The sequence below is a fragment of the Gobius niger genome (assembly GCF_951799975.1).
Source record: "Gobius niger genome assembly, chromosome: 18".
Classification (NCBI taxonomy): Eukaryota; Metazoa; Chordata; class Actinopteri; order Gobiiformes; family Gobiidae; genus Gobius; species Gobius niger.
Window position 1 is genome coordinate 235,503 of NC_136869.1, and position 16,154 is coordinate 251,656.

Consider the following 16,154-nt stretch of genomic DNA (forward strand, 5'->3'; position numbering starts at 1 on the left):
ATATTTGAAGAGTTTAGAGGTGCTAGGCTAGTGCTAGGCTAATGCTAGGCCAGTGCTAGGCTAGTGCTAGGCCAGTGCTAGGCTAATGCTAGGCTAGTGCTAGGCTAGTGCATGTCTATGGTAACTAGTAACCAATACAATACAACCAATACACACTAATAGAGTCACGAAGTCACTAAGTCTATGTACTTCTAAGTCTATGTACTTCTAAGTTTTTGTACTTCTAAGTCTTTGTACTTCTAAGTCTTTACTTCTAAGTCTTTGTACTTCTAAGTCTTTGTACTTCTAAGTCTTTGTACTTCTAAGTCTTTACTTCTAAGTCTTTACTTCTAAGTTTTTGTACTTCTAAGTCTTTGTACTTCTAAGTCTTTACTTCTAAGTCTTTACTTCTAAGTCTTTGTACTTCTAAGTCTTTGTACATCTAAGTCTTTACTTCTAAGTCTTTACTTCTAAGTCTTTACTTCTAAGTCTTTGTACTTCTAAGTCTTTGTACTTCTAAGTCTTTGTACTTCTAAGTCTATGTATTTCTAAGTGTTTGTACTTCTAAGTTTTTGTACTTCTAAGTCTTTGTACTTCTAAGTCTATGTACTTCTAAGTCTATGCACTTCTAAGTCTATGTACTTCTAAGTCTATGTACTTCTAAGTCTTTGTACTTCTAAGTCTATGTACTTCTAAGTCTATGTACTTCTAAGTCTTTGTACTTCTAAGTCTAAGTCTTTGCACTTCTAAGTCTTTGTACTTCTAAGTCTAAGTCTTTGCACTTCTAAGTCTTTGTACTTCTAAGTCTAAGTCTTTGTACTTCTAAGTCTATGTACTTCTAAGTCTTTGCACTTCTAAGTCTTTGCACTTCTAAGTCTTTGTACTTCTAAGTCTTTGTACTTCTAAGTCTATGTACTTCTAAGTCTTTGTACTTCTAAGTCTTTGCACTTCTAAGTCTTTGTACTTCTAAGTCTTTGCACTTCTAAGTCTTTGTACTTCTAAGTCTTTGCACTTCTAAGTCTTTGTACTTCTAAGTCTATGTACTTCTAAGTCTTTGTACTTCTAAGTCTATGTACTTCTAAGTCTATGTACTTCTAAGTCTATGTACTTCTAAGTCTTTGTACTAAGTCTTTGTACTTCTAAGTCTATGTACTTCTAAGTCTTTGTACTTCTAAGTCTTTGTACTTCTAAGTCTTTGCACTTCTAAGTCTTTGTACTTCTAAGTCTTTGCACTTCTAAGTCTATGTACTTCTAAGTCTTTGTACTTCTAAGTCTATGTACTTCTAAGTCTATGTACTTCTAAGTCTTTGTACTAAGTCTTTGTACTTCTAAGTCTATGTACTTCTAAGTCTTTGTACTTCTAAGTCTTTGTACTTCTAAGTCTTTGCACTTCTAAGTCTTTGTACTTCTAAGTCTTTGCACTTCTAAGTCTATGTACTTCTAAGTCTTTGTACTTCTAAGTCTATGTACTTCTAAGTCTATGAACTTCTAAGTCTTTGTACTTCTAAGTCTTTGTACTTCTAAGTCTATGTACTTCTAAGTCTTTGTACTTCTAAGTCTTTGTACTTCTAAGTCTTTGTACTTCTAAGTCTTTGTACTTCTAAGTCTTTGTACTTCTAAGTCTTTGTACTTCTAAGTCCATGTACTTCTAGGTCTTTGTACTTCTAAGTCTTTGTACTTCTAAGTCTATGTACTTCTAAGTCTTTACTTCTAAGTTTTTGTACTTCTAAGTCTTTGCACTTCTAAGTCTATGTACTTCTAAGTCTTTGTACTTCTAAGTCTTTGTACTTCTAAGTCTTTGTACTTCTAAGTCTTTGTACTTCTAAGTCTTTGTACTTCTAAGTCTTTGCACTTCTAAGTTTTTGTACTTCTAAGTCTTTGTACTTCTAAGTCTTTGCACTTCTAAGTCTGTACTTCTAAGTCTTTGTACTTCTAAGTCTTTGTACTTCTAAGTCTTTGCACTTCTAAGTCTATGTACTTCTAAGTCTGTACTTCTAAGTCTATGCACTTCTAAGTCTTTGTACTTCTAAGTCTATGTACTTCTAAATCTTTGTACTTCTAAGTTTTTGTACTTCTAAGTCTTTGTACTTCTAAGTTTTTGTACTTCTAAGTCTTTGCACTTCTAAGTCTTTGTACTTCTAAGTCTATGTACTTCTAAGTCTTTGCACTTCTAAGTCTTTGCACTTCTAAGTTTTTGTACTTCTAAGTCTATGTACCTCTAAGTCTATGTACTTCTAAGTCTTTGTACTAAGTCTTTGTACTTCTTAGTCTTTGTACTTCTAAGTTTTTGTACTTCTAAGTCTATTTACTTCTAAGTCTATGTACTTCTAAGTCTTTGTACTTCTAAGTCTTTGTACTTCTAAGTCTATGCACTTCTAAGTCTCTGTACTTCTAAGTCTATGTACTTCTAAGTCTTTGTACTTCTAAGTCTATGTACTTCTAAGTCTTTGTACTTCTAAGTCTTTGTACTTCTAAGTCTATGTACTTCTAAGTCTTTGCACTTCTAAGTCTGTACTTCTAAGTCTTTGTACTTCTAAGTCTTTGTACTTCTAAGTCTTTGTACTTCTAAGTCTTTGCACTTCTAAGTCTTTGCACTTCTAAGTCTTTGTACTTCTAAGTCTTTGTACTTCTAAGTCTTTGTACTTCTAAGTCTTTGTACTTCTAAGTCTTTGTACTTCTAAGTCTTTGTACTTCTAAGTCTTTGTACTTCTAAGTCTTTGCACTTCTAAGTCTATGTACTTCTAAGTCTTTGCACTTCTAAGTCTTTGTACTTCTAAGTCTTTGTACTTCTAAGTCTTTGCACTTCTAAGTCTTTGCACTTCTAAGTCTTTGTACTTCTAAGTCTTTGTACTTCTAAGTCTTTGTACTTCTAAGTCTATGTACTTCTAAGTCTTTGTACTAAGTCTTTGTACTTCTAAGTCTATGTACTTCTAAGTCTATGTACTTCTAAGTCTTTGCACTTCTAAGTCTTTGCACTTCTATGTTTTTGTACTTCTCTGTTTTTGTACTTCTATGTTTTTGTACTTCTAAGTCTTTGTACTTCTAAGTCTTTGCACTTCTAAGTCTTTGTACTTCTAAGTCTATGTACTTCTAAGTCTTTGTACTAAGTCTTTGTACTTCTAAGTCTATGTACTTCTAAGTCTATGTACTTCTAAGTCTTTGCACTTCTAAGTCTTTGCACTTCTATGTTTTTGTACTTCTCTGTTTTTGTACTTCTATGTTTTTGTACTTCTATGTTTTTGTACTTCTATGTTTTTGTACTTCTAAGTTTTTGTACTTCTAAGTTTTTGTACTTCTAAGTTTTTGTACTTCTAAGTCTTTGCACTTCTAAGCCGGGTTCTCACCCCCCACCTGCGGGTTCTCCCTCCCCCACCTGCCGGGTTCTCACCCCCCACCTGCGGGTTCTCACCCCCCACCTGCCGGGTTCTCACCCCCCACCTGCCGGATTCTCACCCCCCACCTGCCGGGTTCTCCCCCCCACCTGCCGGGTTCTCACCCCCCCCCACCTGCCGGGTTCTCACCCCCCACCTGCCGGGTTCTCCCCCCCCCACCTGCGGGTTCTCACCCCCCACCTGCCGGGTTCTCCCCCCCCACCTGCCGGGTTCTCACCCCCCACCTGCCGGGTTCTCACCCCCCCCCACCTGCCGGGTTCTCACCCCCCACCTGCCGGGTTCTCACCCCCCACCTGCCGGGTTCTCCCCCCCCACCTGCCGGGTTCTCACCCCCCACCTGCCGGGTTCTCACCCCCCCCCACCTGCGGGGTTCTCCCCCCCCACCTGCGGGTTCTCACCCCCCACCTGCGGGTTCTCACCTGGGATGACGGAGATGGTTTTGAGCGCGCGCAGGACCCTGAACGTCCTCAGCGCGGAGACATTTCCCAGGTCCACAAACTCAGTGACATATCTACAGCACAGGGACAGGACAGAGAGACAGGAGGACGTGAGGACACGAGGACACAAGGAGATGAGGAGATGAGGACACGAGGAGAGGAGGAGAGGAGGAGAGGAGGCCAGGAGAGGAGGAGGCCAGGAGAGGAGGAGGTGAGGAGGTGAGGCCAGGAGAGGAGGAGGCCAGGAGAGGAGGAGGTTCCTACAGGCAGCAGTAAACGGGCCTGGAGTTCGCAGCTTCTTCTCACATTTGACCTGAGTTCTTCGGGAATGACGCACTTGTTTTGAGGCCACGCTGCATCTCCACTGCAGTTTATTTTATATAATTTAATATATATGTAAGGATTAAACACCTCAGACTCGCACGTTAGACAGCTTTAATGCACGGCGCTGAGGTGTTCCTCCGAAAGAGCATTCTAACCACGGTCTGGACCCATGTTTTCAGTCTTAGAACCTCTGCTGGTTCCGTTAAAGACTGGAACAGGCATCACCACATTAACAATGACTGTATTTATGATGCTCGTCTTCCAGACCCCACTCGCCTCAAAGCAAGTGCGTTTTCTTAGAAGTTTGACTCTAACCAAATCTAAAAGCTTCTGGAGCCTGTAGGCCAGAGCTCTGTCTCATTTGAAAGCTAAGACCTACAAAACTGATCTAAACGGATCTTTTTCCTCATGTTGTTGTCATCGCTTTTTATTCGCTCTTTTGAGGCTCTTTTGTACGGAGCCCCGGAAGTGACATCAGACAAAACGAAAATTGGGGGGGGTGAAAAAATTAATTAAAAAAAATATATATATGTAATTTTTAGTTTTTTTGTTTTTACGCCACAAATTATCACGGGGTAAAAAAAAATAGAATTTTTTTTTTTTTTTATATTTTTATTTTCCCCAACATAATTATCTCAAGGGAGCGGGATAATTATGTCGGGGTATAAAAAATGTGACCTTTTTTTTTTTGAAGAAGAAGAAATATAAAAAATCCTTTATTTTTTTTTGCATCACAAATTATCTCGGGGAATGAAAAAAAAAGATTTTTTAATATTTCTTCAAAAATAAATAAATAAATAAAAAAAATGTTACCCCGAGATAATTATGTCGGGGTAACATTTTTTTTATTTATTAATTTATTAATAGAAAAAAAATTTTTAAGAAATATAAAAAATCATTATTGTTTTTTGCACCAAAACTTATCTCAGGGAATGAGAAAAAATTATGATTTTTAAAATATTTCTTCAAAAAAAAAAAAAGGTCAAATTTTTTTACCCCGACATAGTTATCTCGCTCCCCCGAGATAATTTGTTATGGGGAAAAAAAAATAATAATAAAATAAAATAACGTTTTATATACATACATTTTCATATTTCTTCCAAAGTATATATATATATTTTTCACCCCCCACATTTTTTTGTCTGCCGTCCCTTCCAGGGCTCCGTACTGTCATGTTTTTAAATAAAGTTAGTTTCCGGTTTGAGTTTTTATCTTATCTTGTCAATGTTAATTAAACAAAGCTCCTCCTCGGCTCCTCCCTCCTGCTCCTCTCTGATTGGCCGGGCTGTCGCCGGGCGGACACACCGGGCTCCGTGATTGGCCCGTCCTTACCTGGGATGACGGAGATGGTTTTGAGCGCTCGCAGCACTCGGAACGTGCGCAGCGCCTGGAGGTTACCCACTTTAATGAACTCTGTGAGCAGCCTGCAGGGGGCGCCGCCGCCGTCCGGACAGACACACAACAGCAGAAACAGCAGAGACAGCCCGCGGCGTCAGGGGCGGGGTTTACAGGCACAAATCAGAACAACCGTGTCCGGACCGCGGGGAACCGAAAGCCACGACGGAGAACGAAGATATATATAGTATATATAGATATATATATATGGTGACTATATAGTGACTATATAGTCCCTATATAGTCACTATATAGTCACTATATAGTCACTATATAGTGGTCACATGTTGTAGGGGTGTCCGAATGTCCAGAGAGAAAAAAGTCGTCCACTCGAAATTTCCCACAATGCATCTGGAAAAGTAGTGAGCATCGATGGTCACTAAACGGGTCAATATTTCCCACAATGCACTGGGAGAGTGGGAGAAGAGCCTGACAGAGACAGGTCTGTGAACTAAACACGACTGAAGTAAATCAGCTGTTTCAGTCGAGTGTTTGTGTTTCTCAGGAATAAACGACCAAAATATAAACGGTTACGGTGAAAAGATGCTAACGTTAGCTGCTAACCTTTAGCTGGAGCTGTTAAATGACCGATAGCTTCATGCTAACGTTAGCTGTTAACCTTTAGCTGGAGCTGTTAAATGACCGACAGCTTCATGCTAACGTTAGCTGCTAACCTTTAGCTGGAGCTGTTAAATGACCGACAGCTTCATGCTAACGTTAGCTGCTAACCTTTAGCTGGAGCTGTTAAATGACCGATAGTTTCATGCTAGCGTTAGCTGCTAACCTTTAGCTGGAGCTGTTAAATGACCGATAGCTTCATGCTAACGTTAGCTGCTAACCTTTAGCTGGAGCTAAATGACCGACAGCTTCCTCTGGAATAATCCAAGTCATTCATGTAAAATCCATGTGAAATATAAAGTTTCTGACTCGTATTTATCATAAATATTCCACTGTCTCTGAGTTTGTTTTTTATCACAAAAATACTTTATTCCTGGAGTTTATTGAACTTTTATCAGATGTCGTCGCTCAATCTGCTGGTGTTCGGACACCAGGCTCGGACCGACTCTGAGCGTCTCTGAGCTCACGCTGGAGTGATTTTCTTGTTTTTTTCCTTTTTTTGTGATGATAGTAACGCCTGTAAAAGTGACAAAACAGTCGTTCTGTTTCATAAAATAAACGTTTGTAACAATAAATAAATTCAGATTAAAAAATGAAAAAACATATCTGTGACGTCACGTAGCTCGGAGAAAGTCGTGTCTTGTGTCTGAATCACCAACAGAATCAGTCACTATATAGTGACTATAGTGCGGGCCTATGTAGTGAATGAGGGGGTAGGGACTGGGTGGACATTCGGACACAGCCTAGGACGTGGCCACGGTAACACGGCGGCCATCTTGTGACTGACTCTAACCCAGTGCGACGTCATCAAATGGAAGCACCGCGTCATTCCTTCATAGTGTCTGAAACCATGAAGTGAAGGAGCTGCAAACGTGAGGCGGGTCCGAAATCCCACCGGCCGGACATCACGGCTAAAACAGAAACGCTGAATCTGCACCACGGGAACAACACGGGAACAACGTCGCACGCGCACGCGCACACGCACACACACACGCACACACACACGCACACGCACACGCACACACACACACACACAACACACAGGAGGAGGAAACTAAGCAGACGCTTTAACCGAGCGCATTTTCTCAAGTTCAGCTTTACCCAAATCTAAAAGCTTCATGACCAGAGCTCACAGACCTACAGAACTGACCTAGAAGGATCTTTTTCATTGATTTTTTTTTTTTTTACATTTTGTTGGGACACATTTTTTGGCTTTTTTCAAACATTTTTTAATTTTTTTTCATAATTTTTTGATCACATTTTCTTATTTTTTTATTTCATCACTTTTTTGTAACTTTTTTGTTGGGATTGTGTGACTTTATCCTGTTTTTTGTCTCTTTGTCGCTATTTTGACATTTTTAGATTTGGTTAAAGTCAAACTGGAGTAACTGTGCTCGATTCAGGTGGGGGTTAAGATAGCGGATAGTACATAGTAGATAGCAGACAGCAGATAGCGCATAGCAGACAGCAGATAGCAGATAGTGGATAGTACATAGTAGATAGCAGACAGCAGATAGCGGATAGCGGAGAGCGGATAGCAGATAGAATCAGAATAGTTTTATTGCCATTGTTTGTTAACAGGTTCACAAACTAGGATTTTTTCTAAGTGAGACAACATTAAACATAAAAACATATAACACACAGTTTGGATAAAATAAGCTATAAGCGGATAGTAGATAGCAGATAGCAGATAGCGGATAGCAGATAGCAGATAGTGGATAGCAGATAGCAGATAGTGGATAGCAGATAGCAGATAGCAGATAGCAGATAGCAGATAGCAGATAGTGGATAGCGGATAGCAGATAGCAGATAGTGGATAGCGGATAGCAGATAGCAGATAGTAGATAGCAGATAGCAGATAGCGGATAGCAGATAGCAGATAGTGGATAGCAGATAGCAGATAGCGGATAGCAGATAGTGGATAGCAGATAGCAGATAGCGGATAGCAGATAGCAGATAGTGGATAGCAGATAGCAGATAGTGGATAGCAGATAGCAGATAGCGGATAGCAGATAGCAGATAGCGGATAGCAGATAGCAGATAGTGGATAGCGGATAGCAGATAGCAGATAGTAGATAGCAGATAGCAGATACTGAAACATGTACAGGTAAAGTTAAGGGGGTTAAACGGTAAATGGTCACATTCATAAAGCGCTTTTCGACACTGCTTTAGGCTCACAAAGCACTTTACATGGAGGAACCACTCGTTCTCATTCATACACCAGCGAGCACAGACACTGGAGGCCAGGAGGGGGAAGTGTCTGGCCCAAGGACACGACAACAGTGTCTCTGCACCACCGAGGAAACTAAACCAGCACCGAGAGCAGGCGAAGCCGAGACGCAGCAGGAGAAAAGTGAACGTTCAGAGTCAGGTTTAAATGTGCGGTTTCATTTTGTGACATGTCAGTTCCAAACATTTGCTCAGAGGGATTTTGATCTTGTTTAGTTTTAGAATAAACCGGTTATTAGTGAAAACAATGTCCTGGTTTTCTTGGTTCAAAGCTCAATAAATCAAAATCAATCAACATCAATGGTGTTAAACTTAAAACCTTGACACAATAATAATAATCCATGTGCAGATATAATGTACCCGTGTTTAGAGGGAATGTGTGTGTATATATATGTGTAGAAACTTATGTGTGTAATATTATATGTGTGTAATATTATGTGTGTGTAATATTATATGTGTGTAATATCTGCTCATACAGGAGGATGCAAAATTCACACTGCTGACATAAATGAAGAATTTTATTATCTTATTTTTATTTTATTTATTGTTTCTGTTTTTTTCTGTTTATTAAGAAAAAAAAATAGTAAAAAAAAAAATCTTTTAATTTTTTCATCACTTTTTTCTTATTTTTTCTTATTTTTTTCATTCATTCAAGAATTTTATTATCTTATTATAATTTTATTTTAATTATTTTATTTCACGCTATTTATTTAACTATTTGTTTGTTTGTTTTGCCGCTGTTTTCTCCTTCTTTGTTTCTGTTTTTTTCTGTTTATTGTTAAGAAGAAAAATGAATAGTTAAAAAAAATAAAATCAATCAAACTCCTTGTGTGTAAAAATCCAGCCTGTCCTGCTACACGTGGATACCGAACATCAGTATTAGTGAATGAACAAGTGCGGGAAAAAACAGACATTTTCCAAACCGTTTTAAAACTTTTCCAATTTTTCAAAAAAAAAAACAAAAAAAATCCCCAAAAATTCCATAAAAAAACTAGAAATGCAATGGCTGCGCCATTGCGATTGACTGCGGAAATGCGGGAAGCGAATGCAGAAATTGCATAAACTGTTTAAATTGCATAAATTGCTTAATTTGCATAAACTGGTAAAATGCATAAAATGTCATGTTGCATAAACTGTATAAAGTGGTAAAATGCATGAATGGGTTAATTTGCATAAATTGTGTAAATTGCATAAACTCTTTAAAATGCATAAATCCTAAATGGCATAAACTCTTAAGTTGCATAAACGGTTTAAAATGCATAAAGTGGTTAATTTGCATAAATTGTTAATATTGCATAAACTTTTAAATTCCATAAACTGGTCAAACTGTTGAAATGGCCTCAGTGCTTGATTGGCAGAAGCACAAATGGCTGAAAGTCCTGGAGTTTCCCCATTGGCTGGATTCCCCCATACACACCAATGCAAACATTTCAAACTCTCATATAAAAAAACTGGAAAACTGCAGAAGGACAATTTTTTCTCAAAACCCACAAGTTGCAGAAGCTGAACCTGCACAAAGTGCAGAAATTGCAGAAAATGCAGAAAAAAGTGCAGAAAAGCATGGATTTGCGGCAGCCCCATTATAAGTCAATGGGAAAAATCTCCGACATTTTGGCCGATTGCGGAAAAACCGTAAGTTGCAGAAGTCCCAAAAGTAACAGCACCTTCTCCTCATGAGGAACAAAAGTAACAGCACCTTCTCCTCAACATGAGGAACGTTTTGATGCATAACTTGCATAAATTGCACAAAGCATGAAGGTGCTGAAAGCTCTAGAAAATCGGGAAAAAGATGGAAGAGGAATAATAATAAAGAACATGAAAACCAATAATTGACTGCGGAAGAATTCCACAGTCAATCAATAACAAAAATAAAAATAGTCAAAAAATGTTACCAAATTTTTCGAAGGTTTTCCAACTTTCTCAAACTGTTGGAGTTACAAACGCTGGAAACAAACATCAGTGGCCTCTACAACACTCCAGGATCAACTGTTTGGAAGGTTTTCACTGCAGACGGACCTTCTCACCAGAAAACCTACAAAACAACTGATCCTGGAGCGTTGTAGAGGCCACTCATCGAGCCGCTGGGTCAAACACATACAAATATCAGCTTTGTTTCCTCATAAAAAGTTGCAAACTGCGCCTTTAACCTCAGAGGTAAAGGAGAAAACCTCTGTGTTTTGGTCTGAAAGTGTCTCAGTCTGAAACAGGAAGAGCTCTCGGCCAATCGAATCAAACGAAACCGGATCCTAATGGAGCCACAGGTCACATGATGGGGACAAGATGGCCGCCGCAGCCTCCATCCATCACTGTCACTGTGCAGGAGGAAACGCAGGAATCCAGTGCACGAGGAAACACATCAGTGCAGGAGGAAGATCTAAGCTCGTTACTTAAACGACCTCATCTGCACGTGAGGATCATGGATGCAGATGCTGAACAACAAGGGGCCCAGAACTGATCCTTGTGGGGCCCAGTTGTGCTGGGCTTCACACTTTCTGTTCATAACATGTGTAATTAAAAAAACTAATGACTCTTTTCTTGATTCAGTGAATGAAATGATCCAACAGGCTCTGGATCGCCTCGTCCTCGTTCATCACCTCAGCCTCATGAGCGTGAGGTTCAGTGTTTCCAACACGCTCTAAAACCGTCTGATCCAACTCAAAGCTTTGATTTAAGAGGTTAAAATAGTTTGGTCGCCTCAGGAGGTGTTCCAGGCATGTCCTAGTGGGGGAGGTGTGGCCTCGGGGTCAGAACAGCTGGAGGAGGTGTGGCCTCGGGGTCAGAACAGCTGGAGGAGGTGTGGCCTCGGGGGCAGAACAGCTGGAGGAGGTGTGGCCTCGGGGGCAGAACAGCTGGAGGAGGTGGGGTCCCGGCCCCGGATAAAGTGGAGGAAAACAGATGTTCCGGTCTCAGTTTGCATCGTCCAGTTCATAAGGTTTGACAAAGTGCTTTAGTTTGTCTTTGCTGTTGAGTGACTTTATATCGGAGTCCATTACGGATCCATTACAGAAAAGTGCTTTATAAACAGACTGACTGGAAGTGTTTTAGAATTACACTTATTAGAACAGTTACTCTCTTTAAAGGGGGGTATTCTGCAAAATGGACTCAAGCTTTCCATCATGTTATTCTGTCACTCCCTCATTAAAAACATGGCTGAAGTGTTGCCTTGGCACATTCACGTATTTCTGAGTAATCTGTAAAAACTCTGATGGCGGCCATTTTAGGGATAGGTTATTGTCACATTTTTGTTGAATTTTTGTCACTTTTTTGTTGATTTTTTGTCACTTTTTTGTTGATTTTTTGTCATTTTTTGTAGAATTTTTGTCATTTTTTTGTTGAATTTTTGTCATTTTTTTGTAGAATTTTTGTCATTTTTTGGTTGAATTTTTGTCATTTTTTTGTTGAATTTTTGTCACATTTTTGTTGAATTTTTGTCACATTTTTGTTGAATTTTTGTCACATTTTTGTTGAATTTTTGGCTGATGGCGGCCATTTTAGGGATAGGTTTGCCTGAGTCCTCCTAGGAACGCCCCCACCTCCTGGAGACGCCTCCGAGCTTTGGTCACCAGCCGAGTAACCAACCACTGCTCCTCAGCAGAACCCCCTCCCCACTGATGCCACAGACAGCGTGTGGAGGGGGCGTGTCTAAAGGCTCAGAGGTTCTTAAAGAGACAGAGGCCTATTTCAAGACATTCACTACAGCCATTTTGAGAGAGACATTTTATACAAGGCAGTTATTCTAATTTACTGCATTTACAGACCAACAGAAGGTTTGTCATCATTGTAGTGGGATATAGACTGGTGCTATGGGGCTGAAAAAAGCAGAACACCCCCTCTTTAAAGCAGAACACCCCCTCTTTAAAGCAGAACACCCCCTCTTTAAAGCAGAACACGCCCTCTTTAAAGCAGAACACCCCCTCTTTAAAGCAGAACACCCCCTCTTTAAAGCAGAACACCCCCTCTTTAAAGCAGAACACCCCCTCTTTAATGCAGAACACCCCCTCTTTAAAGCAGAACACCCCCTCTTTAATGCAGAACACCCCCTCTTTAAAGCAGAACACCCCCTCTTTAAAGCAGAACACGCCCTCTTTAATGCAGAACAGTTCAGTGATGTCATCAGAATAATAATCTAAATGCTGAATAAGAGTTTGTTTCGGGACGGTGAGCTTTACAGACTCCGCCCTCTGCAGATTAGAAGCTGAGCGAGGCCTTTTCAAAGTAAAAGCCCGTCGTCAGTGTCTCCTCCACAATAAGAGCGTGAGCGTGGAGTCAGCGCCGACCCCAGCGGAGCTTTGAGGGGATTAAAGCGGATTTCCCCGAGTCGGTGACAGCGGCTGCAGCGTCAGGAGAGAAGGCTGAAGACGGCAGCGACAGGGACTTTAGGGACGGGTTATCCACCGAGAAAACAGACTTTAGAGACGGGTTATCCACCAGGAAGACAGACTTTAGAGACGGGTTATCCACCGGGAAAACAGACTTTAGAGACGGGTTATCCACCGGGAAAACAGACTTTAGAGACGGGTTATCCACCAGGAAGACAGACTTTAGGACAGTTTATCCACCGGGAAAACAGACTTTAGAGACGGGTTATCCACCAGGAAAACAGACTTTAGAGACGGGTTATCCACCAGGAAGACAGACTTTAGGACAGTTTATCCACCAGGAAGACAGACTTTAGGACAGTTTATCCACCAGGAAGACAGACTTTAGAGACGGGTTATCCACCAGGAAGACAGACTTTAGGACAGTTTATCCACCAGGAAGACAGACTTTAGGACAGTTTATCCACCAGGAAGACAGACTTTAGAGACGGGTTATCCACCAGGAAAACAGACTTTAGAGACGGGTTATCCACCAGGAAGACAGACTTTAGGACAGTTTATCCACCGGGACTTTAGGACAGTTTACCCACCAGGCTGTGCAGGATTGCCTGGGACATTTTTCTCCTGCTCAGCCCCAAACCCCCCACAGGAACTGAACTCGTTGTCTCCAGTTTAGTTTCTCTCAGACCTAAAAAAGCCTCTTGAACAAAGCACCAAAATGGCGGCAAAAATTCGGAGGAAAAAGGAACAAATGCTGAACCTTAACTTTCCAGAATCCCAGACCTCGGTGAGCAGTATTAAAGTGTGCGTGCATGAGACGGGAGGGGGGGGGGGGGTTAGCCCAAGTAAAGTCACGTTTGTCCTGCACACTTAATGCACATTTTATTCTACATTTGTTTGACTGTTATCGAGCTTTAAAACTTGCAAATGACGCCTCAGGCCGCCCTGCTAAAGCCTTTTCTGAGACGCTTCATCAGGGAGAAGGTTTCGCTCCATCGTATGTTCTACTGATCGACATATGAACAGTTTCTTTCCTCAAGCTGTGATCACTTTAAACAAGGCACTTCTATTATATTTATCGGTGTGGACTTTTATTGTACAATGTTTTGCCCTTAGGCTTTTAATGTGGCCTTGTTTGTTTGTTCTGTTTTTACAAATCGCACTTTGAGCTCTTTGCACATTTTTTTCCAATGTGGTTTTTCAAACTGCAAATGGCCGATAAATGAATCTGAATCTGAATCTGTTAGTGTCCTGGTGTCACTACATGTCCGTTCTGTGGATAGTTAGAGAAGTACCCTTTAAATGTAGCCATAGTTCTGTATAGTCAGAAAGGCGCACACACACACACACACACACACACACACACACACACGCACACGCACACGCGCAGTAGTGAGAAAGTCTCTGTAACAGTGGGTGAATGTATTTCAATCAATATACGTTTCTAAAACTGGTTATTTTATATAATCAACTGGTCAATTAAAATTATATTACTTTAACTGGTTAATAAACAATGTTCATGTGAAATTAAATATATAAACAACATTTTAAACTAGAAATGCAATGGCTGCGCCATTGCGATTGACTGCGGAATTGCGGGAAGCGAATGCAGAAATTGCTTAATTTGCATAATCTAATTTGCATAAACTGTTTAAACTGCATAAAGTGGTAAAATGCATGAATGGGTTAATTTGCATAAATTGTGTAAATTGCATAAACTCTTTAAAATTCATAAATCCTAAATGGCATAAACTCTTAAGTTGCATAAACGCTTTAAAATGCATAAAGTGGTTAATTTGCATAAATTGTTAATATTGCATAAACTTTTATATTCCATAAACTGGTCAAACTGTTGAAATGGCCTCAGAGCTTGATTGGCAGAAGCACAAATGGCTGAAAGGCGGAGTTTCCCCATTGGCTGGATTCCCCCCATACACACCAATGCAAACATTTCAAACTCCCGTATAAAAAAACTGGAAAACTGCAGAAGGACCATTTTTTCTCAAAACCCACAAGTTGCAGAAGCTGAACCTGCACAAAGTGCAGAAATTGCATAAAATGCAGAAAAAAGTGCAGAAAAGCGTGGATTTGCGGCAGCCCCATTATAAGTCAATGGGAAAAATCTCCGACATTTTGGCCGATTGCGGAAAAAACGTAAGTTGCAGAAGTCCCAAAAGTAACAGCACCTTCTCCTCAACATGCGGAACTAAAGTAACAGCACCTTCTCCTCAACATGAGGAACAAAAGTAACAGCACCTTCTCCTCAACATGCGGAACAAAAGTAACAGCACCTTCTCCTCAACATGAGGAACAAAAGTAACAGCACCTTCTCCTCAACATGAGGAACTAAAGTAACAGCACCTTCTCCTCAACATGAGGAACAAAAGTAACAGCACCTTCTCCTCAACATGAGGAACAAAAGTAACAGCACCTTCTCCTCAACATGAGGAACAAAAGTAACAGCACCTTCTCCTCAACATGAGGAACAAAAGTAACAGCACCTTCTCCTCAACATGAGGAACAAAAGTAACAGCACCTTCTCCTCAACATGAGGAACTAAAGTAACAGCACCTTCTCCTCAACATGAGGAACTAAAGTAACAGCACCTTCTCCTCAACATGCGGAACAAAAGTAACAGCACCTTCTCCTCAACATGAGGAACAAAAGTAACAGCACCTTCTCCTCAACATGCGGAACAAAAGTAACAGCACCTTCTCCTCAACATGAGGAACAAAAGTAACAGCACCTTCTCCTCAACATGAGGAACTAAAGTAACAGCACCTTCTCCTCAACATGCGGAACAAAAGTAACAGCACCTTCTCCTCAACATGAGGAACTAAAGTAACAGCACCTTCTCCTCAACATGCGGAACAAAAGTAACAGCACCTTCTCCTCAACATGAGGAACAAAAGTAACAGCACCTTCTCCTCAACATGCGGAACAAAAGTAACAGCACCTTCTCCTCAACATGCGGAACAAAAGTAACAGCACCTTCTCCTCAACATGAGGAACAAAAGTAACAGCACCTTCTCCTCAACATGAGGAACAAAAGTAACAGCACCTTCTCCTCAACATGAGGAACTAAAGTAACAGCACCTTCTCCTCAACATGAGGAACTAAAGTAACAGCACCTTCTCCTCAACATGAGGAACAAAAGTAACAGCACCTTCTCCTCAACATGAGGAACAAAAGTAACAGCACCTTCTCCTCAACATGAGGAACTAAAGTAACAGCACCTTCTCCTCAACATGAGGAACTAAAGTAACAGCACCTTCTCCTCAACATGAGGAACAAAAGTAACAGCACCTTCTCCTCAACATGCGGAACGTTTTGATGCATAACTTGCATAAATTGCACAAAGCATGAAGGTGCTGAAAGCTCTAGAAAATCGGGAAAAAGATGGAAGAGGAATAATAATAAAGAACATGAAAACCAATAATTGACTGCGGAAGAATTCCGCA

General features: G+C 40.5%; 1 protein-coding gene across 1 annotated transcript in view; it reads right to left on the reverse strand.

The window, feature by feature from the left end:
* The window catches only part of LOC306977839 (sodium channel protein type 2 subunit alpha-like), a gene marked incomplete at its 3' end in the record, with an annotated part of 145,736 nt that overhangs the window by 126,872 nt on the left and 2,710 nt on the right, over positions 1 to 16,154 (reverse strand). Inside the window, exon 3 of the mRNA XM_079576278.1 lies at positions 3,791 to 3,882. Within this exon, the coding sequence (XP_079432404.1) occupies positions 3,791 to 3,882 (92 nt within the window). The remainder of the gene's footprint in view (positions 1 to 3,790; positions 3,883 to 16,154) is intronic.